Below are 22361 nucleotides of genomic sequence, written 5' to 3' on the forward strand. Positions count from 1 at the left end.
CCCTGTAACCTAAAATCCTATGTAATACGGAAACAGGCAAACAAAAAATTACCTGTGTCCTAAATAAACAAAATTACCACCCATGACTAACTCTACCTTCCTATAAATCAGGGAGCCCACAAATGAATTGGAATCTATCTATTCTAAATGCATCATCAGCTAGAGGAGAACAGTTATTAGCCTGAGGGTTCCACAATAAAGGAAATGAGAATTTCCTAAATAACTGAATTGCAAGATCTCTAAAACAAGGTTCAAATTACTTAGCCAGAAATTGCTCTCCACGTCCGATCAGAACAAGACTGATGTTAATGAAGACTAACTATTTGCTAAGAAGTTAATAAGAGTAAATCAGAAATTTCCTTTGATGCTTTGCATCTACCTATCCCTCAAGCTGAACTGCAACAGATACATTTTACAATGCCTTCCCAGCCATAACAATATTACTGTTAATGCACTTTAATTTTGCACATGTTTAGGAGATTACAAAATCATGTTTGTGAGATTACAATAGGATTTCGCTGACATGATGCTAAATAACCATGCTTGTCCCCAGAATCCAAAGTCAACTTAATCTGACTATTAATTATGATTCTGCAGATTTATTGTTTAATTAATTGTGAATCACAAGTGGCCAACATTTTATCTACAACAATGTGCAGGATGGCTGCTCCCGATGATGCAAATACAAGAGGAGTGACATATTTTAAAAATGGATAATTGTAATTAAGAAGACGTGCTCTACAAAAAAAACCACAAGCCCAAGTAATATTAACAGAAATCGATCTGCCAATAAGTGTAATGGCTGTAAGAAAGCAGGCACAAGCATGAGAGAAAAACCTAGAAGGGTCTGATATTTCAAAAAAGTGGACATCAATGTTCACACAGCTCGTTTTCATGATGAGAAAGGAACATTCTTTTTACAAATAATGATGCAAAAGGTAGTGTCTAAATAACAGATAAAATAACAGATGGCACCATGTGACAGAAAGGTTTAGAAACCATGAACAATCTGTCACCACAAAACTTCGAGCAAAACAATGACCGTGCAAGACATGTGTGTAATCACAAGCCCTACTAAGAAAAATGAAACGCATTTAAGCGTTGCATATTCATGGAGATTCTGTTTCATTGGACATTGAGGACACCGTAAATAACTTCATTAGCAGGAGTGCAATGCGAAGGAATGTATTCTCACTAATGAAGCCTTGATTTGCAGAAGGTAATTTGTTCCATCTATAATAATTTTTAAATATACTAACAGCTGGTTAATTATCTATTTGTAAACTATTCATTTGCAAACCCCCAAATGACAGTGTGACCCAAAATTCAGTGGGTTATGAAGCAAAATATTATGCTTCTGTTAGGACTGAGCAATGCACTTAACTCAGTTAATAGCTCATGTCAACCTTCAGTATTGTGATCCTATTTTGTCTGGTTATCTATGTAGTTCAAATGACACCTGTGGAAGGAAACACTTGTATTCTAATATGGCCACAATAATACATGTATATTTATCCCAGCAGCATTTCCCAAAAGAGAATATATTAATTGCCCAATATTTCCAGTATAACACATTTTAATTTCCTGAAAGTAAATCATTTTTAGCTACACTGATTAAAACATATCATTCTTGACCTGCAGTCGTTGCTTTATATTTGTTCTATTCAAAAGGCAGCAAGCACCATTTATTTATCTTGAATTTTCCATCAAATACAAGCACTGTTGGACAGAGATTTGTATCCATTAGCTGATTAACCAAATCCTATATTTGGAAACTAGCTCAGCAATGAGTGACAGTAATGGCAAATAATCTTAGCAGTAATGTTTCCAGGGTAATTGTATGTTCTATAAAAGATAATTACATTTTTTTCTTTGTCAATTTAGTGACAGGACTCCAAACAACCACACTGGTGCTTCTGTATTTCAGTTTGGCCTGTTTATATCTCTGCAAAGGCTGTCTGAAAAGGCATGCTACACCAGTGGACAGTAATGACCTGGACATTTACATCAAATTATAAATGAAAGCACAATTTAACTGAGGCCTATCTGCAGACATTTAAGATACGGTTAGCCTGCTATTGAGAATAATTTGTTGCATTTTTAAAGTGAGCCACATGGAGACAAAATTGTTTACACAAAAACACCTCCGCCAAATCTACTTCACTATAAACAAAATTAAATGGATCCTGTGTGTTCATGTTAGCATGTATTTTGTTTCAAAGGACAGCGAAGGGCAGAGTCTGTGTGTTGGGACCAAAGTTTAAATGTCTTTGAACAGGTCTGCTGGTGCAGACTTGAGGGTGTTTCTGGGAATGGAAAGGAAGTCACAACACAAATAACCCCAGAGCAACACACCATTTTTCCATCTTCCAACTAATCCCATCTTTGTTTCACAGAGCTATAATCTGAACACGGCACCTTTCAGTTACAAACCAGGGCTTCAAACAATAAGTCCCCCAAAATATCTGCAGTTGATTCTATCATCCTCTGCTATTGTCGTCATTAATTAAAATACTTGGCACACTACAGGAGGTAGGAATATTGTGCCTTAGTTCTTGGTTATCTTTCTATTATAGTTATATAATCTTTCCTTCATAATCACCTAGAGGATGTGACCTTTTTTCGGGTGAAATTACTCTGCCTTTTAACTTCATTACCAGCCTTTCCCCTGGTGGTGTCTCAGTTTTATGTCTTATTATAACAATCTGACACATATTACACAACACTACTTCTCTCGTCCTGCAGGGTTCTGGTTAGAAAGTTCGATATGAATTGCTTGTCTACACAGAGTTTAAATGTGCAGCCTTCTGGGGAATGGGTAACATCACAGAATAACCTACTGTGATGACCTGCACAGACAAAAGCAAATATCATACTAAGTGTATTAATGACATGCCATGCTTTATGTTATATTGCATGTTTTCCTGTGACATGTTATTAATTTTGACTTTGCTTTGCCTCATGTGTGTAGATGAATATGTTAACATAGAACCAGTTAATGTGGGTTAAAGCTGCCTACAGGGCTGTTAGCAGCCAAGGTCTCTGTTTCTTTTTGTATTGACTTTTTCTGTCAACGTGTGCAGCTGTCTCTCTTTTGGATCAGATTAGAATCTTATATGGGAAAGCAGAAGGACTGGAAAAATATTAAGAAGAAATAAAATAAATAAAAAATCTCTGTTTTAATCATTTGATTATATACAGTACATTTATTGGTTCTCAGGAGCGAGATTTAGCCCCACGAACTTGCAGGCCTTGGTGGTAAGGCAAGACCTAACCATTTAGCTAAGGTTTCAGGGCTTTATTTAGCTCTGCATTGTAATTTAAAATGCAAATACAGACAAGGTGCAAAATCACTAAAGTGGGGGACATTACTACTGAAACCTTTGTCAAGCACAGGAACATGGGGGCCAAGCTTAGTTGCTATGTGAGGAAATGCAAGAGTCTTGCTCTCTGGAAGGAAGAAAAACATCCTTTTTAAGAACCTTAAAGGCTGTGCTCGACCTCCTCCTCTTCAACATTCTTCACTAACATAATGAATGTCAGGAATTGGACACATCTGAAACACCAGGATGAAGCCATGAAGAGAGAGCAGTGACTGTGAGTTAATCACTGCAGAATTCTAACACGACAAAATCACCTTCACGGAAATGAAGTGACTTGTCTTGATAATTGCTAGACCTTCCAAGGCAACAGGTCACTGCGTTACACTATCAGTCAGACCAATATGAAATCGTAACATGAGCAGCCACCAAACGATATTTTTTTTCTTACAGTCTGTAACATTTAACAGCTTTTTTAGCTCTCTCTCTCTCTCTCCACGTTCCTCAACCTCTATGTCTGTTTATAGAAACATATCAAAATTCATGCCATCTGTTCTGTCTTCAGTCTATCTGACTAAAGATACAATCTCCTCATTAATGCCTCTGCAGCTCAGCTAACTTTATACCATATTATTTTTTTATCAGGAAGGGTTTTGTTTGTGCCCCGTGGCTGGAATTAATCAGGTATTGGTCAATAGTAGCCAAGCAAAAAGGAACATCATTCTTGATGTCTTCTACAAAAGACATAAACCGCGCCAAAGGTCAAAAATACAATAGGATTGTAAGCAATTCTATTATCTCATTTTTGCTTTTGACATTATAACCAACACAGTAAATAACAAATATCTTTCATTATAAATCACTCATTTGTAAAATATTTTTATACAGGTCTTAATGCCTAGGGAGTGTGACAGGGGCCAGTTTTTGTTTGTTTGGGGATTTAAGCCGCCTCACGTAACCACACACCTTTTTGCGCACTCCACACAGGTCTGCCCTGCCCCTTGAAGTCAGCAGCAGTGACAAGCACCCCCTCCCAGCCATTTCCTCTGGCCAGTCACTCCCTCACCATCTCCGTGTCAGGCGGCGTGCCGAAAACAGAAACGGCCGAGGACGCTACCGTTTCTCAATCCCCCTCCCGGGGCTGCAGCTCTGGAGCTCACCCCTTCCGGGGTTTAAGCCTTTCACTTTCTGGGTTCCTCGCTGCCACGCCTGGTCGGGAGGGGCTGATTCCCCTGAGTGCACAAGGATTGCTGACCCCTGCACTGTCCAGTATAGAGGGACACCGGCTGCACACAGCTGACACCAATCCCCTGATGTCCATGTGCAAATTTGATCACATGGCACTTTCTCACCAGAGTAAAGGGCATAGATACCCTTATTAATTTAATAATTAGTGCAGATTGCTTACATTTATTAGCATGAAATGATACACACAACAGCTGCACATAATCACGAGAAGAAAAAGAACAATGACTAGTACCTTTCATATCAGAGATATCCCAAATACTGTATAGAAAAGCATAAATAAAACAGCACAGATCAACATAGATAAAATCATAACATAGGGGACAATATATACTAGAAGTATCATCATCACATCACTTTCAATGACTTCCACAAACACACCAGGGACAGTTTTTACAGAAGCCAACTACAGTTAGTAACTAACCGGTATGTCTTTGGACTGTGAGACACAAACACAGGGAGAACATACTAATACCCAAGAAGTGAACCTGGGGCCACAGAGCTGCAAAGCCGCCATGCTAAACACTGTGCCAGTGTGCTGTCTATACTGGAAGTACAACTATAAAAATGCCACCTAAAACACACAGACAGCAGGGCATCATTTTAAAACCTGACATGGACTTAACCATTCTGATCTCAATGTGGACACCATGGAGTGGGCATCCCGTCTCCCACAACTCAAAATGTGGTAAATGGTGCAAACAAGAGTAAAGGTCAAGAGGAACCGACTGGTAGACCTGGCATGAGTGGATCAGAGGATAGAGATATGAGAAGATAACTTTCATGGCTGGCTTAGTAGTACCTGTTTCAGGGTTGCAAATGCGTGGATTGATTTATAAGAACATACCATTAAGAGGGGGTAGTATTGTCTTCAAAAATATTTATGTACATAAAAGGACTAATGACATTTTATTTTTGTTAATAATATGTTAATTGTTTACTTGTATAGTCACTGGAGGAAGTTGTATATCAGAATTCTGATTATTATTTTGTATAATTCTTTTTTACTTTGTAGTGGAATATTCCGGGGGGAGGAGTTTAACCTAGAAAAGGGGCTCCTCAAGATAGGAGAAGAGATAGGAGGAAGTTGGTAGTAGTGCAGAATAGGAGCTGCCTACGACAATCTATTTTTTAAATCAATTAACATATATATTATTGTACTATAATTTTGAGTTTTTTTCCCTTGGTTAGTTTGTATTTTTCACTTTGGGTTTTTTTGGGTGTGGACTTTGGGAACACAGTTCCTCTCAATAAACACCATTGCACTTCTTTGCAATTGTGGCTGTGCCATCATTATTGCTGCATTCAATCTGCGCCTCTAAACTTTTGAAGGATGAGACTGTGACAAGTCTCAAAATTTGAGGTCTACCCAAAAACTCAGGTTTATCCAGAACTGACAGAAAACCAGATGAATTCTAAGACAGATGTTATATACACCATAGTGCACAGCTGTCTGCAAGGCCTCCACTGACACATTCCAGGTCACAGCAGAATAATGGCAGAGTAATGAACCTGACCCTCTGATGTCTGGACTGTGGGACTCCAAGCTGTGGCCTGAGCAGTCTCCCTTGCGAGAGATACAGTAGATATACTGAAACCCCTGGGCCACATTTTTCTAACCTCTCCTTCAAATTTAGCTAAAGTGGCTCCATAAAAACCTTTACTCTCAGTATAAAAATAGAGACTGGAGCCACTGTAGTAGAGTACATCAGAATTAAAACACTCTGCTATTATCTTTTGAAGAACTTAAAGCATGGAAAATACACCTGCGGTTTTTCCTAACTTTAAATTTGTTTTAGTCTATGAAGAATCGGTTTTCCTCAATAACTGTCTGAATGTAAGCTGGTTTGTTAAGAATAAAATTGGGCAGGAATGAAATTATGCTGCTGCTTCAATGTTTCTTTACAATCATTGTGAAATTACGTCTTCAGCTTCATTCTTATTCCACCAGCCAAACTGCATCCCAGTAATTGATTTCGCATAATGCATCTGAGCATTCACTGATCTAACAATAACTTGCAAGATTATTGTGCAGGAACAGATCATCTAAACTGAAATAAAGGGTGTACTGAACCTCTCATATTTGAGTGCGTATGTGACCTATATGAAGAATAGGGCTGATAACATTTCTAAGGAGTAAGACTAGATGCTTTCTCTAAAAAAACAGGGGAGTGCGCACATGAAATGTCAAAACAGAAAAGGTCCAATGAGTCACAGGCTCTCGCCTCACTGCTCTGAAACTCGGCCGTCGATACAATAGCAGTCTTTTATATCAAACTTATTTCTACAGAGCAGATCCAGTGGCTCCTGAGAAAAACAGCCCAGGGAGTGGAATCATGGCAACCTCAGTAAAGTAAAGAGCATGAAAAAGTGTTCACAGTGAGAAGGTAATGTTCAGATGAGAAGAGAACCTTCAGATGTGAAAATGACCCCAGCTAATGATAAGATCAATAGAGTACAATGCAACACTAAGACACGAGAGGAGAAGTGAAATCTTGTTTAAAGCTGAAAGGGTCAAATGGAAGCAGACTTGTCTCCTATAATATCCTTTACTGCTCAAGCTAATAGCAAAATCACTCCCAAGAGTACTTCGTGTTCTGACTGCATTCATCCCCTCCACAGCAGAACTAAATTATTGGACTGTCGGCTACAAGTCAAATTGGATATAATCAAGTTACAGCAGCTACCCTACTTCAGTGAGTCTTTGACATCTCTATACGTCCTGGAGGTATTGTGTAAGGTGCAGGACCAAGGTAATGGCAACGCTTGCTTTCTTTTGTTTTAGGAATGAGGAGACTCAGATAATAGGAAGCTTTTTCTACCTAAAATCAGGTCAAGTTGCATTGAACGTCTCAGACTTTTGCCCCCTCTTCAAGTCAGCAGACACGTCAGAGCGCGAGGCCTCACCAGCTGAGTTCCTGGTGTTGGGAGGTGAATTCCTTGCAAGTCTGCATGGGAAGAAGTGAAATTCTGCTTCCACAGTGTGTCTTCTCTCCCCAGGGACTACAAACACATGGAGTGATAATCATGCGGCTACGCTCGACACATTTATGAAGAGCTCGCTCAGCACGGGCACGCCACAAGGGTAAAGCTGCTAAGGACCCCAGGTCAAATGCAAGCACATTGAGGACAAATGAGGTGGACCACGAGTGCCAATAAAATAGAAAGGCCTGTAAGTAAAGCATGGAGTACTCAGCAAAGACTTAATGGAGATAAATCTCAAATAAACCAGTACTTGAGGATCACTAATAAGCAATGAGCAAGGGAGGCAGAAGGTTGGAGCCCATCGAAGACTTGTCAAGGGTAATCGATCTGAGAAACCAGCAGGATTCTGAGTGTCTGAGAATGTCTCAGGAAGCAACAGAGAAGTAACAACGCACAGAAAGATGTGTTACGCATTCCACTCGCGCCTCTGTTCCTTCTTGCATTCCCACGCGCACACCCTGTAAAACAAGCTCAAGCCGCAAGTAAACGCCAATCACCTTTCTCTCCCGTCTCTATTTTAGTTCTCCTTTTTCCTCACTTGCCCGCTCACTATTGCGGATTCTCTTCAAGCTCCCTAGTGCGCGTTTATCTCTTGCTTTTCTCCGGTATCTGATCTCCTTGCCTGCTTCTCGTTTTCGATTTCGCCTTGTGTTTTGGATTGCTGCTTCCTCGTTGTACTTCCATGTTCTGACCTACTCTCCTGCTTCCTGGATTCGATTTCGCCTTGTGTTTTGGATTGTTGCTTCCTCGTTGACTCTCTGTGTTCAGACCTACTCACCTGCCTCCTGGTTTTCGCTTTTGCCTAGCGATTCAGCTTAGTGTCTTTCTCAGAGTCTTGAGTCCTGCATAGGATCATTTTGCCCTATCTGCCACACTCTTACAGATGTCTGCAAGTGGCTAAGGAGAAAAAAGAAAGGAAGTCTGAAAAGCTAAAGGATCTGACTTGAAAGGCAGGTGAAGAGCGGGATATGGATTGAGAGCAGGGGGCTCTCTTCTACACAAAGGGTGGTGGGGTTATGGAACAAGCCACCCGTGTTGTTGAAGCCGATACCCTGGCTTCTTCTGAGGAGCAGCTGGATCAAGTTCCCTGAATACTGAGCTACTAACAGCCAAACAATGGGAAGAAAATATTCCTCTCGCTTGTAATCTCCGTTATGATCTCCTTGGGAACATCATATTTACCGAGCAGTTATTGTAGAGGTAAAGTAAAACTGGTAAACAGTTTTTGATCTTCAGAACATATCCCACCATCGCTTAAAATATACAGTCTAGTAATGTCAAATTATATACAGTTTGTCATATAATATTTCAGTTCACGTTTTATTGCTTGTGGCTATTTGAGCCCATTAATATGTCCTGGGAGACATCAGAAACAATGGAGTCCTCACTAATTGCTTCCCTCCCTGGATGCAGGGATGAGCGCTCCCACCTGCCTCATTCCGACCCCTGCTGGCAGACAGGACAAGGGCACAGCTGTGCGCCACCCCCCCGAGGAGCGGGCCGCGAGGCCAACAGCAGGTGCTGCCAGGCGATATCCTGCACAGGGATGCAGGTGGGTCACCTGCTAATTAAGGAAGCTGACCTGTGAAGTCTCCGCACTCATGATCCGGAAACACACTTCACTTCCACAACGGTCTCTAATCCCTTGCTGGAAGGTTAATCAACAGAAGCTGCACAGAATTAACTGGACCTTATAGCTAACAGTTCTGAGGAAGCCCCCCACTTCAATGACTGCAGTGTTATTAAAGAAACAGCCAGAATGGATTTCAGCAGCACCTCACCACTCCTGCAAATCAAAGTTTTAGCAGGGCTGACAGAGTCGATCACCGCTACAGAAGTTGCCTCCTTGCCAGAGCGCTGTGCCGAGCTGCAGAGCTCAGATCTACTTCATGTGCGCTGCTAATGGAGCTGAAGGTGCCGCTCAGCACAGGGATCAACAGGGGCCCGATGACGTCAAGAGCCGCTTCGCAGGCGAATCGCATTTAAAAAGTACTTAAAAGTGGCATTGGAGGGATTCGAAGCTGCTAGAATGTCAATGCGATCGTTTATTCTTCACAGATACCACTGTCTCAAGACAGATTCATGCAGCTTACTTTTCATAGAGCATCACCAGTGTCTGGCACACAATTCCTTACTCAAAGAACAGCACTAAAAAACATAGTGGAGAGAGAATAATAGAATGTGATCCATGCGCTGTTTCATGAATGTCAGCCTTCAAAACATGCAACATATGTAACTGATGATGATGATGATGATGATGATAATTATAATTATAATAATAACACATGAGCTACCAGTGAGGAGGAAAACAGAGTGATGAAGCCAGTTCATAGATGGATATTGCTAGAAAGTCATGATTGGTAAAGGCCATGTAGAGTCAGGACCTTGAGAGATTTACATCTCATCCGAAGGATTGCAACTTTTTTACAGTATAACTATCCAGATAACCATCACTATACTGGTACATAAGCCCCACACAGACTGTAGAGTAACACCCCTTATGGTCCCACTAACACCTCTTCCAGCAGCAACCTTAGCTTTCCCAGGAGGTCTCCCATCCAGATACTGGCCAGGCACACCGGCTGAGCTCCAGGGGGCTGTCGATTGTGAGTTGCAGGGTGATATAGCTGCTGTAAGCATTCATACCCAGACCAGCTGATGCGCTGCATAATTAAGCTGCCTCAAGGACTTTAGTTATAGAAAAAACATTTACGTACAGCTAATTAACTTCATTTTTACTGCGGAAAATAAATATTTCATACATATTTAAATGCTGCCAGCAATCTCACTCTTGTATTTATGTGCTAACGATCTCCCCATATGTAATCAGCCTTTTCTTGTAGGTTACTAAACTGTTGAAACAGTTTAGCACAGTCAGTTAAATGTTCAGTTAAAATCTTTTAGCTTTCAGGCCCTCAGATCCTTGTATATCTTAATGGAATTATATAAAAATCCATTTTAAGACTTTAAGTATTAAGTATTTAAAAATGAGAAAATACTGTATAAGATTTTGCCCTAGGTGAAATTTTTCATCTTAACATATATTTGTTATGCTATTTATCTATTATCCCAAAGAAAAGTTATATTTAAAACACATTTGTAACTTTATGAGGGGCTGGACTGATACCTTAAAACAGACAAGCATGTTTTATTCTGCACAACACATTAATCCTCCACTCCTGCAAGATGGGTCAATGCTTTCATTTAAGAAAATTAACCTCATCCAAAATGCAGACCTAATCAAAATCGTAAAATTATATCCAACCCTGACCACAGCTTTGTGCAAAAACTGAACCTTTCCATAAAACTACCACAAACTGGAAAAAACTTAAAACCTTATTCTTAGACCCAACTTTAATCCCAGCTCCTAGCTGGAAACCATAAATCTAACATTGACTCCAACGTTAACCCTAGACCTAACCCTTGCCCCAGCCTTAAACTTAACCTTAACACTAGCTCCAGATCAAACGCTAATACTATATTTAAACAAAAAACTGGTTTCCACTTTAACTTTATCCCTAAAGCTAAAGCTTAAAACTTAACTTTAATCCTAGCTCCAACTCTTACACTGCTTTCAACCCTGTAATCTTATCCCTAATTAATTAATTGATAGATTAATTGCTGAGTTCTTTCTAACCTTCAGCTTTTATCATAGTACACCCTACATTACAGAAGACTGAAAACTGAAGCCTGGGAAAGGTGTGTGCTACCTCCACCTGAAGTTTTAGAAGCACTTACTTTGCCTATAGACTTTGTGTGTCTATACTGTAGGTGAGAGTGGTCTGTTCTGTACTGTCGGTCAACTTGTAATAGATCACTGTAGGAGACAAAGTAAGCAACCACTGTACACCCTGATAGCTGAACTTTAAACTCTATTTTCGTTCATAAATGCACTGCCAAGTGAAAACATTTTTATCAAAACCCGTTACCATGGAAAAAATTTGTCATCCACAATATATGTTTTATACTCCTGAAAATATTAAATCCTGCAGTTAGGTGTGAATATCTTGTTTGTTCGCTGCTCTGTGTCAGGTAAAACACAGAAATATATAAAGAGAATCTATGTTCACCTGCATGGTAAATGCCATAAAGAATCAAAATATAAATAAATAAAACAAAAAGATTGAATTACTTATTTATATTTTTACTAGCTATTTGTTACAAATGTGATTAAATGTCAAAGTATTTAAAGCCTAAGCTAAGAGCTGTCTCAGCAAATGGTTTCACAAAACCAAGAAAATTAGCATCTACCATGCCACATGCCATTTATAAAATCATTGTTCCATTCTGTTATTGAAAAATGTAATTTGTATGGAAGTAGTCAATCAAATTAAGATGTAAGACTAAGTTTGTGTGAACAATTTTCTTTATCCTTATCTTCTTTAAGTTTTTTTTATGGAGAAAACAATTGTGTACAGACACTGACAGAAGTACAGTAAATGAATTAGCTTGTTCCTTCTAACCACACAAATGAATCCCGAAAACGTACTTTTCTATTTTTTGTACATAAATGACAACAAAACACAACTGAGAACAAATATCTATTTGTTCGAATGTCTAAATGCTGAAAAAATAAACACCTTCCGATCAGTGGCCCTCCCTTCCCAGTTTTTTTTTTTTTAACCGACGGACCACAGAATGAAGTGCAGTAAAGATCTGACTACTTCAGCAGAAGTACCCCACATCCACACCGCCACCCCGCCACCCCGGATCAGAGCAGTACAGAGCTCCATAAATAATGCCAAGACAGATCAGGAGGTCCCCAGTGATGCCACAGTTTCTTTTTTTAATAACTACCAACTGCAAACAGCAAAGTCCATTTTTCAATTTAAAGTTTTTTTTCTTAATCTCCCACAAGGTGACTTTCAACTTTCAGGGTCTGTGCTGTCAGTTTCCTGAGCTGCCTCGGAACTAGGCTGATATTAAACGAAGGCTAGGTGGTCCTGTGGCTCAGGTTAACGGGCGGCTCCGGCAGGAGTCTGCAGGAGCACGGCTCTGTCACTGTGTGTCATGCTGCCCTTTCTCGATATATGTGACGAGCTCCTATTGTGGTTGCGGCAGTAACCGTTAATGCACAGCTCAGTCAGCGATCTCTAATTCACATTGAATAAAACAGTTTGATGAATACCTAACTATATTACATGAAACACACAAAAACAAGCTGCATAGAATTGCCATTGGAAACACCTCTGCATGCGTTGGTATTGGAAATATCCTACATTTGTACTTTTTTGCCTATTTTACACAAGATACTCTTCTGCAGAAAAAAAACAATTCTCAATATTGACATTTCCACTTTTTAGACTTAGTGGTAGGAAAGGTGTCTCTTTTTACCCCACAGCTATGAATCATGATTAAATGAGGCTGTCAGTCCGGCAAGAGATGCCTGAGAGAATGAAGAGGGATTAAAATTCAAGCAGACAATGGATCAGAAAAAGTGGAACTTATCACACGTTTTCATTACAAAGGGGATGTATTGAAAATAACTCTTGTGGTTTCCCTGCACCATATTCATGCAGAACATCAAAGAAAGGATGAAATTAATTTAGTGTAAGGATACTTTTCCATCTAACTCCTCTCAAGACTCTTTAAGCACCAGCTAGTTCACTCGGATATAAGGGACATATTTCTAAAATATCCGAACATCTATATTGAAAAACAAATTGTTTATACTGTATATTTTCCTTCATACTTTTAGCGTTTATGTCTAGAAAGGAAGTGTGTTCTTTGTAAAATGCTTAACAATCAGCAACATAAACAAATTATACCGTATTTATATTTTATAGACAATTCAGGTGACACTTGACTATTGTGCTCAGATGAGACCCAATTTAGATGGAACAAGATCTGACAGAAAATATCACACATAACACCACACATGTGTATCACTTATATTTCATGTTATCACACATAACATGAAATACAGGTGACACCAAATTCTAAATATACTTGACTGAAATAAGAAAGGACAGAACATTTAAGCAATAACAGCATTTCGAAAGCAGACAGAATGAATCATAGGTCACAAACAAACCATATCTGTCTTCCAAACATTAAGACTATTAATCTGACCCTGGTTCCAGTCCCAATTCTGTGACAAAAGAATGCACCTAACATTGAACTTCTCTACTGATTAAGTGAATAAGTATTTTCCTGTTTGTTTTTAGTTTATTTTTAGCTATTCTTGCCATGGTTACTGATTGAAATGGCAAGCGTCAAGGTAGAGATTTTAAAAGGCTCATTACAATAAAGTATATACAGTATATATATTATATATTTTTAATCCAGTGTTCCTTTTAATTGTTAATTACGTCCAGCTGCAGTTCCAGGTTGTAAATGGCTAGTATAAATGTTCTTATTTGATTATTCCAGTGCTGGAGTTCAATCAGCATGAAGTCTCATAATACCTCCCCTATTATGGTTGTCTGCGCTGCATACTAATCAGACATCAGCACAAACTGATAAAAGGACAGCCATGCTCCTAACAGAACTTCTTTTAAACTCTAATATGCACTTACTGTACATTATTAGGAAAATCTTTCTACACTGAATGGATGTGGATTGTTTTAAAACCTTATGCCCAGTACTGAATGTAGAGTTCTGTAGAGACTGTCTCTGCCTAGTTACCACTCTCTGCCTTCTCTCACATCTGCTATACAACAGGTGAATTAAAGGAATGCCATGCTATTTCTTGTGAAAAGAAAAGTGCAACACAGTACCATGTTCATACCGTGAACATAACAGAGGACTGATCATGAGCAACATTTACAGTATGCCCACCAAATGTGGTACTCTCCAAAAAAAAATAATTGTGAAAAACAGTGTAGCTCTTTTGTTGGTATAATTCAGTTTTACTTCTCCACATAATTACAGCAATTGAAAAACCAAAGAGAAACTGTACAATAATGAGCCTCTGTTTACTTTGATTACACAGGTTCCAAATAAATGTAACATTAATCACTGTGCTTTATGTGTGCTATTGATGATCAACATTAAAGCAGTTGTTGCATTCAGTGCACTGATATGAACAAATGACAGGGATTTCAGGAATCTCTACTAAAATATGTAAACACAAAATGAAAAAGACAGCTTATTCCAGCAGACTGTTCACAATCCAAAAAAGCAAATGTCAGAACAGAAAACACAAGATATAAATCATGCTGTCAAGATAAATAAAGTCAAACTGTATAATAATGCATTCTAAATAGCTATGCTGAACATCTAAAACAAATAGTAAAAGAAACTTCAAAGATTAAAAATGCACCAGGAGATAAAAGGAATATTTAATCTTTCATAATGATCAGATGATTTGCAATGATAAAAGTAGGATTATTTCAAAACCAACTTGTTCTTCATTTTGGTGTAGTCTGAAGATGGGAGATGAAAGCAAAATTTCATCTGAAAACCTTACTTCTACTGGTTACATGGTAATGTAAAAAGGGTACTTTGTGTTCTTGTTAAAAAACACATAAAACTTACAAAATATTGATTTTCTGGTCCAGATCAGGATGTTGTTTTGGAGAAGACAGACCAGGTATATTCCTGGGGCTTAAAAGAACATCCTACTGTGACAGACTAAAAGAGCTGGATCCTCTTGCACTCAAACAGAAGATCCAAGTGTTCATAATCCTTCCAATCTTTCTTTTTCAGAAGACAAGCTGAAAGGGCTACAGGTGGGTCTGACTCACTGCAGACCCTTGGTTATTTTAATCATGGTGCTCCTATGTCCAGAGAGGTACCTGCAGTTTTCAAAGTCCGTTTTAGGCCACAGAATGCTCCAGCAAGGCACCTAATGAAGTGTAGTGCAATAATGTGTTCCCAGACAGAAGGCCTGGGTATAACCTTTCACATTTGTTTCAGGAACAGAAGGCAAGCTGTGGGAGGCTCTCATTAAGACAGAGTATGCATAGCTGGAGAGATCTTCACAGCTCCTTTTTCCAAAACAGGAGCAACAACAACAGCAAAAAAGGTATTTTTTAAACAGGGATAGAACGGTAAAAGCAAATACAGGGTTGGACCCATGAAATCAAGCACAAACTTTTCTGCATGCTCCACTATTAGGCAGTTTCCCCCAACATGTGAGCTTATGAAAATTCAGAAATACAGCAACGTGGCCTGAAATGTTTCAGTGTGTAGTAACCAGGAAGAAAACTGAAAAAAAAACATTTAAATGTGCAATTATTTTTAGTAATTATCAATTTAGTAAACAATATTTCAGATGCTTTTTTCTAGTATTGCACATACAGTAGTTGTATAAATGGTGTGCTGGGTGACAGTCTTAAAGAATGTTTTTTTATTTGTTCAGGAAAATGAAGCCCAGTAACACAATATTTAATCAAATAACTGCATTCATTGAGCGTCTTTTGGATTGACAGCTGCAGTTCAGTGCTTAAGTACAACAGTAAAACATTTAACAGTAGCTGACCATTTGTTTAAAACAAATATTAGAAATCCTTTTGTTGTTTCATTACGTGTTGGACAGATTTCTGCCGTTCTCCCTTGTCCTGGAGAGTGGTTTTGGCATTTGACTTGCTGGACAGAAGCTGTTGAGGTGTTGAGGTGCTTGCAGCTCAGAGTTCCCTGCTCAGATATGCAGTCAACAACTGAATAGAATCACCAGGTGTCTGATGACATCTGAGACTGGACCTTTTCAGATCTGTCCAGCCCGAGGTCATGTGATCAACACTATACTTCAATGGTAGACTGCAGAGGTGAGGCAGAGACAAGAGGTCAGGTGCTGGGGTGGCAGGGTTCCAAACTGACAGACAGTCCTGTCTATTAGGCACTGAAAGGATTCTATAGGGGCTTAAATTTAGAGAAAGGAACTGCATGATTCGCATTTGTGGAAATATTTAATTTCCTTTTGTAAACCTACCAGGCAAAGTTTGATACTATTGCTTGTACTTCTACTGTATTCTTTTGTAGGGACCACGATTATTTATGGAGGATGATTTATTTCAAGAAATCCACCTTTCTACAAATTTATTGTGTTCTGGAACTTTCTCCAACAGTACATAGTAGTCTGGAAATATTAGTTTGTGTCTTTTTTGTGTCTTGTGAATTAGTTTTATTTGACAAATCTTTACCTTTTAAGATACTGACTGTTCATTTCTCAATCAACAAATTGTTTGCAGAAAAACAGAGAATCTTCGTACCTGACTCAGATTTCCTGAATCCCTGAATGGGAATGTATTGCTTTTACGTAACCAGATTAGTCAATTTAGAACAAATACTAATTTCCAATATTGACCTGGAGACCCGTTAATACAGCAGGGAATTTGCCGAAGCAATTGTGAGTGAAGTACCTTGCTCAAGGGTACAACAGCAGGTGCTCCAGCTGGTTTTTGAAACCGCAAACGTCCCGTTATGAGTGTGGAAACCTAATTGCTACTCTGCACTGCTAGAATCTTCCCAGGATGCTGCAATAAGAAGTGCTGTACAGCTGGGAGCAGTAATACAACTCCCAGAATAGGAAATAAAGCTTGGAATCTTGTCAAACAACAAAAAAACAACTGATGTTACAACTAGAAATCATTTTAATCAAAACACAAAATAATATTTTACATTTTACAACTCTTATTCACTAACGAAGCCCAAGCTTCAGCACAACGTGATGGATCGATCTGCTCAATGCGTCTTGCATCACTGACCACAGGAAACATTTAAAGAAAAATATTTACTTTTTACATTTTTTTAAATTCTTTCCCAGTTTCTAAAAACTGACACTGTGAAATAACATAAAATGTTCAACTTTATGAAGCTTTGTAAAGCTTCTAACCAGAGCTGCAGCAACTCACTGAGCCAGAGTTCATTCTGCGGAATAGAAAGCAGGTGAGTCCCCCTGGATGATACACAGGGGTACCCCCAGCAGTGCTGATCCCCCCTTACACAGCCGGGGGCGCTGGAGCCACGGGGGTAAAGTACCGCACTGAAGGAACAAGAACAGTTACTCAAGTAGCAAGGACTCAAAGCTGACACCACTGGCTTAGACTGAAACCCAAGGCAGAAGGAGAGAATGCAACCTTGACATTAACACATTGTCACAGTTTCTGTGATGTTTTAATTGTTATCCCCACGCCAAAAGAAAGGAGCAATCTAAAATACCCTCCAATTAGCTTCAGCCTTCAGGCAGAAGCCATAAAAGGCAATATTTCACCAGAAAAGAAACCACTGCTTCTCTGTAGTCTATTTTGGTGAATTTTCCATGACAGAATTCAAGAATTGCACTCTCTCTGTTCTTGCTAAGACTCTAATTGTTAAGGTCATGGTCAAAAGCTGAATAAGAGCTTTTTCAATTTACAGCACATCACTGTCCTCCAGCATTTATATAGCCACAATCATTAACAAAACTGCTTTGTACAGAAACTGTACAGTGAGTAAGCCTTTCACATACAGTACCTGAGTTACAGCATTGAAGACACGTATGAAAGATGATTAAAAACGTACACATCGTGATGTACACATCGTGATATGAATGAGCAATGAATTATCATGATAGTCACGCATATTTAGATACAAAGTACTAGCAAAATAGGAAAAATTAAACTGTGAAATCTGAACTCACCTCTGTATGAGCCATAGTTAGATCTGCTGTAGCCGCTAAACTTTATGAATTTGGAAACAGAGTGGAAAACACAACAGGAGCCCGGCATCAATGAACGAAACAAGGGTCTCATTTGGAAATCATGGCCATGTACTCGATGTTTTGGGATTGAGCTTTCTCAGTAACATTCATAACCAGACAAGGATTTTGTTATTTCAGGTTCACACAGGTTTAGACATTGACATCGAATGTGAAATTTGCAGGGAACAAAAACAGCAGCCTAAAGAGCCTTCTAGGCCTTCTATGAGTTTCCCAACAACCACACAGTCATTAAAAAAGGCCCATCACTTACTTGGTCACGTCAACAGTCTCAGTCATTGTTTGCAGATCTCCTGCAGCCTTTTTAAATTCATCTACTGCTTTCACCAGTCCATCTGTGTAGAGAACACACATATTTTAATCAGATCAGAAGATGTCAGTGTGACCATTGGAACACAACACACACACATGGAAAAAAGACAGATGTATCAGAAACATCTTGTTCTCTAAATCTGCTGTTCATGTTTCCACTTTGCTTCACAAGCAGATGGGAGGGGTAGCAGTGGGAGTTTCCCCAAGGCCATGTGCTGGAGTAACTATACCACATCTCTAAAGCTCAGTGCACAGCATTTAATTGTATGAAGATATCAAATGTCACAGAAAGTATGTTTTAAAAACTAATTCAGTTCATACCATTTGTGGCTAAAGAAAGACAAAACAATTACTTCTTAAAAAAATAAATTTCCATTTATTATATGAAAACGTCATCTTTCCCCAACACCTTTTCATATAATATGGAGTACCACTCATGAAATGTACTTCAAATTATACTGACTTCGATATGCCATATTTTGCCCACACCAGGAAAGTGACATATACGAGAACAAGATTTCTGACTTGGTTTCGACAACACTCTGAGCATTTCAATGTTTGAGCCCATTACAGTGAGGTAAACTCCTAGGGGCCTGGATAATTGTCACGCCCTCTGTAGCCAGAGGGCGCTCCTTCTCTGTCCTATCTCTAGTTTCCGGTCTGCTGTCCTTCCTGTCCCTCTCTTTCCCTTGGGCTATATATTTCCGGGTCTTGCACTCTTTCCTCGCTCAGCATTGACGTTCGGATGTCCTGAGACCCGCCTAGCACCAGGGCGCCCCACGTCCGCTCCCTGAGGGCATAGGTTTCTATACGGCATTCCTGAACTCTTTGCACTAATGAGCCCGGGCCTTTTTCCCGTCTCGCCGCTACGCATATGGGTCTTTTTCCGCTCTCCTGCTCCCCACGGTTAGTCCCTTTGGACGTCCGTGACAATAATATTAATTCCTCTCGCAGTTCTCTGTCACAGAGGAATTCTCCACTGTGGATAGCAGCACTGTCTGGCTGTGAAACTGAAACTGCCTGGCTGGGATCAGGACTGGGACGTGATTAATCAGTCAAACACAATAAAAATTAAGTAACCCCTTCTAATAAAACTTAATTGTAATTTCTCCTTATCACTTCCACTACCGATCAAACAACCTTTTATATCATTTGTAGCCACAGAACATACTCTGAAATTTGACTCAGAATGCAGAACAAAAATAGAAAATTACTGAAGAGGAAGAGTTTTCCCTGTGCCACGAAATTCCGTCCTGTTGCAAACTCTTATCTCTGACACCAGCAGGTCTGGTTGAGTCTCTTAATGTCTGATTCAACAGGTGTCAGTCAGAAACACGTTTATTTTTAGAACAAAAATGAAGGTCATGTAATTGTTGCAGTCAAGGATAAACTGCAGAATGGATAAAATGAAGATGATGAACTGCTTGAACCTGGCTTGAATGAACAAAAAAATAAATGTGCAAACATCTGTCTATATCAGTTTTTAAAAACATTTTGCCAACGTTTTACATTTAAGTTACTGTGTTTTCGTAACTGGAGTCTATTTTCAATATGTCTGGAGTATATTAATATTGTAATGTTTTTAATTTAATAGTCATGGTTTGAATGGCAGTGATGGTCAATAACACATCAGTAAATATTCTGTGTAGTATTTATGGTCACTCTTAACAAAATGTGTTCTTCGTCCGCAATATCAGAGCAGAGGGGCAAAAGAGTCAGAGGACAGACTGGACAGAAAGCTGCAGCAGAGCTAACTACAGGTAGCAGCAGATCAAATTAATCACATCAACACTGCACATCTGACTTCTCCAAAGTTACCCCGCTGGCTGCAAAAAAGCAGCCCTATTTCTGGAATATCGCTAGCAGACACAGATGGCTGACCGCAACCACAGCCATTGCTCATGAGGCCAGCCGTTGCAATCGCTCTGGACCTCGAGCCTTGAGGGTGCTGCATTGGTATTTAGCCTGGGTTCAAATCCTGGGCTGCTATCTGCAGGGAGTATGTATGTTCTCCCCATGTTCGCATGGGTTTCCTCCCACAGTCCAAAGACATACTGGGAGGCTAATTGGCTTCTGGGAAAACTGGCTCTGGCGTGAGTGTGTGCGTGCTTGTGTCTGTGTGTGCCCTGCAATGCACTAGCATCCTGTCCAGGGTGAATCCTGCCTTGCGCCTGTTGCTTTTCTGGGATAGGCCCCGGCTTCTCCGCGATCCTGTACTGTATAAAACAGTTAGAAAATGGATAGATGGATGGATGAATTAAGGCTGTGAACATAACTTGCAACGGCAGGACCATGCTTGATTTTGTGATTTACTTGCTATGGAGAACTAAAGTGCCGCTTGTGTACTCGTGGAGGTGTACTTGTCCCAGAATCCTGTGAAGTTCTGCGGCGAGTCCTGTCATGAGCAAACCCAAGCCCAGCGAGTGCTGCTGAAGGCTTTAGAAAACAGAATGCATATTCTGAGTTAACCCTTTTACTCCTCTCTTGGAAATGGGATTCTAGCAGAGGAAATAACTGCAGATGTCAGCTGACACTTCACTGCTCAAAAGTTGAGGAAATAAAGACCTTATATTTTCCCATCCCAAATATTTGTCGAGCTGACAGAAGAAGGGTTGAGAATCATAGCAATCCTGAAGTGTGTAGAATGAATGAGGCAAAAATATGAATGAGTAACTGCCAGCTGGTGCCCAGTGCCCATGAAGAGGAGGCAGTGACACCTGTGGGAAATCAATAGCAGAGAGGAATACCCGTGCCATTGCCTCAACATTCATTTCAACACTTTCAGCTACATAGTACCAGGGTGCATAAACACAAATATGAATTCTGTCTTCCTTTCAACTGCATTCATCACAGTGTTACAATGTTTAAAACAACTCCAAGTGCGTTTATACAGTACAGTATGTAATTTAATTTCTAAGTAACAAAAGTGAAGGAACCAAACATAATCTCATAGCAGGAAACAAAACACAGTTTGCTTGCAGTTTCCACACTTTTCATTTTTAATAAACAAGTGTGCTTCAGGATGTCTATGATCCTACTCCTGCTAGGATTACTTTGTAATTTTTTAATACCATTTTCAATTGTGAAGATGCTGCAGGGACATGTATTTGGCTAGGTGCTACAGTAAGTGACCAAAAAAGTCTCCGACACTCAAAACTGCTGAGCTCCACTTTAGGGAATATATAGTTTACAGTTGATAATGTGAGTCTACAGATAAAAAATAAATCTCTCTTTTCTAAAGATCTGGGTCAGTTAGACAGGCAATCCATAAAATTAAGGAATGTGGAAATCATTTGGAATAAAAATCAGCTTCCCCAGGCTAGAGTTTGCTTAACGAAATAAATCACCTAAATCTTCAATAATTTATACAGTAGGTGTTCTTAATAATTACAAAACAGGAGAGATACTGCACGGCAGTCTATAAAGAATGTACATAAATATAGTTAAATGTGCATATCACAGAAAATATTATATAAAGTCTGTCATCAGATCATAAGCATACAGTTTTATTTTAGTGTATTTAAATAAATTCTTATTGTGCTTGAAACATTTTAACATTACTGGTTCGCTCTTCTCTATAGTAACACCTATATGTTAATTTGACAGTTTTCTCTCATGGATGCTACTGTATATATTTGCTGGTGTTTTTATTTATGATACATTTGCAAATGAACAATGTTTTTTTAAATAAATCACTAACACTGGTTCCTCTGTTTCTACTTAGTGACCAGCCTAAGTACTGAAGTTTAGTTGTTAACAATGTAATCAGCCAATTTTGTTGGTGAAACCAAGACGTTTTGCTTTTTTGCTCATCCTGTCAGGATGGAGGACTGCTCATTGAAAGAACCTGTTGAATG

The 22361-nt window shown here is 39.3% G+C and overlaps 1 protein-coding gene across 1 annotated transcript in view; it reads right to left on the reverse strand.

Annotated features, from left to right (window-relative positions):
* LOC148653076 (putative N-acetylated-alpha-linked acidic dipeptidase) overlaps positions 1–22361 on the reverse strand; it is an 82364-nt gene that overhangs the window by 17879 nt on the left and 42124 nt on the right. Inside the window, exon 15 of the mRNA XM_088647602.1 lies at positions 18446–18527. Within this exon, the coding sequence (XP_088503728.1) occupies positions 18446–18527 (82 nt within the window). The remainder of the gene's footprint in view (positions 1–18445; positions 18528–22361) is intronic.

The sequence above is a fragment of the Lepisosteus platostomus genome, chromosome 10 (assembly GCF_059453375.1).
Source record: "Lepisosteus platostomus isolate fLepPlt1 chromosome 10, fLepPlt1.hap1, whole genome shotgun sequence".
In the NCBI taxonomy this organism is placed as follows: Eukaryota; Metazoa; Chordata; class Actinopteri; order Semionotiformes; family Lepisosteidae; genus Lepisosteus; species Lepisosteus platostomus.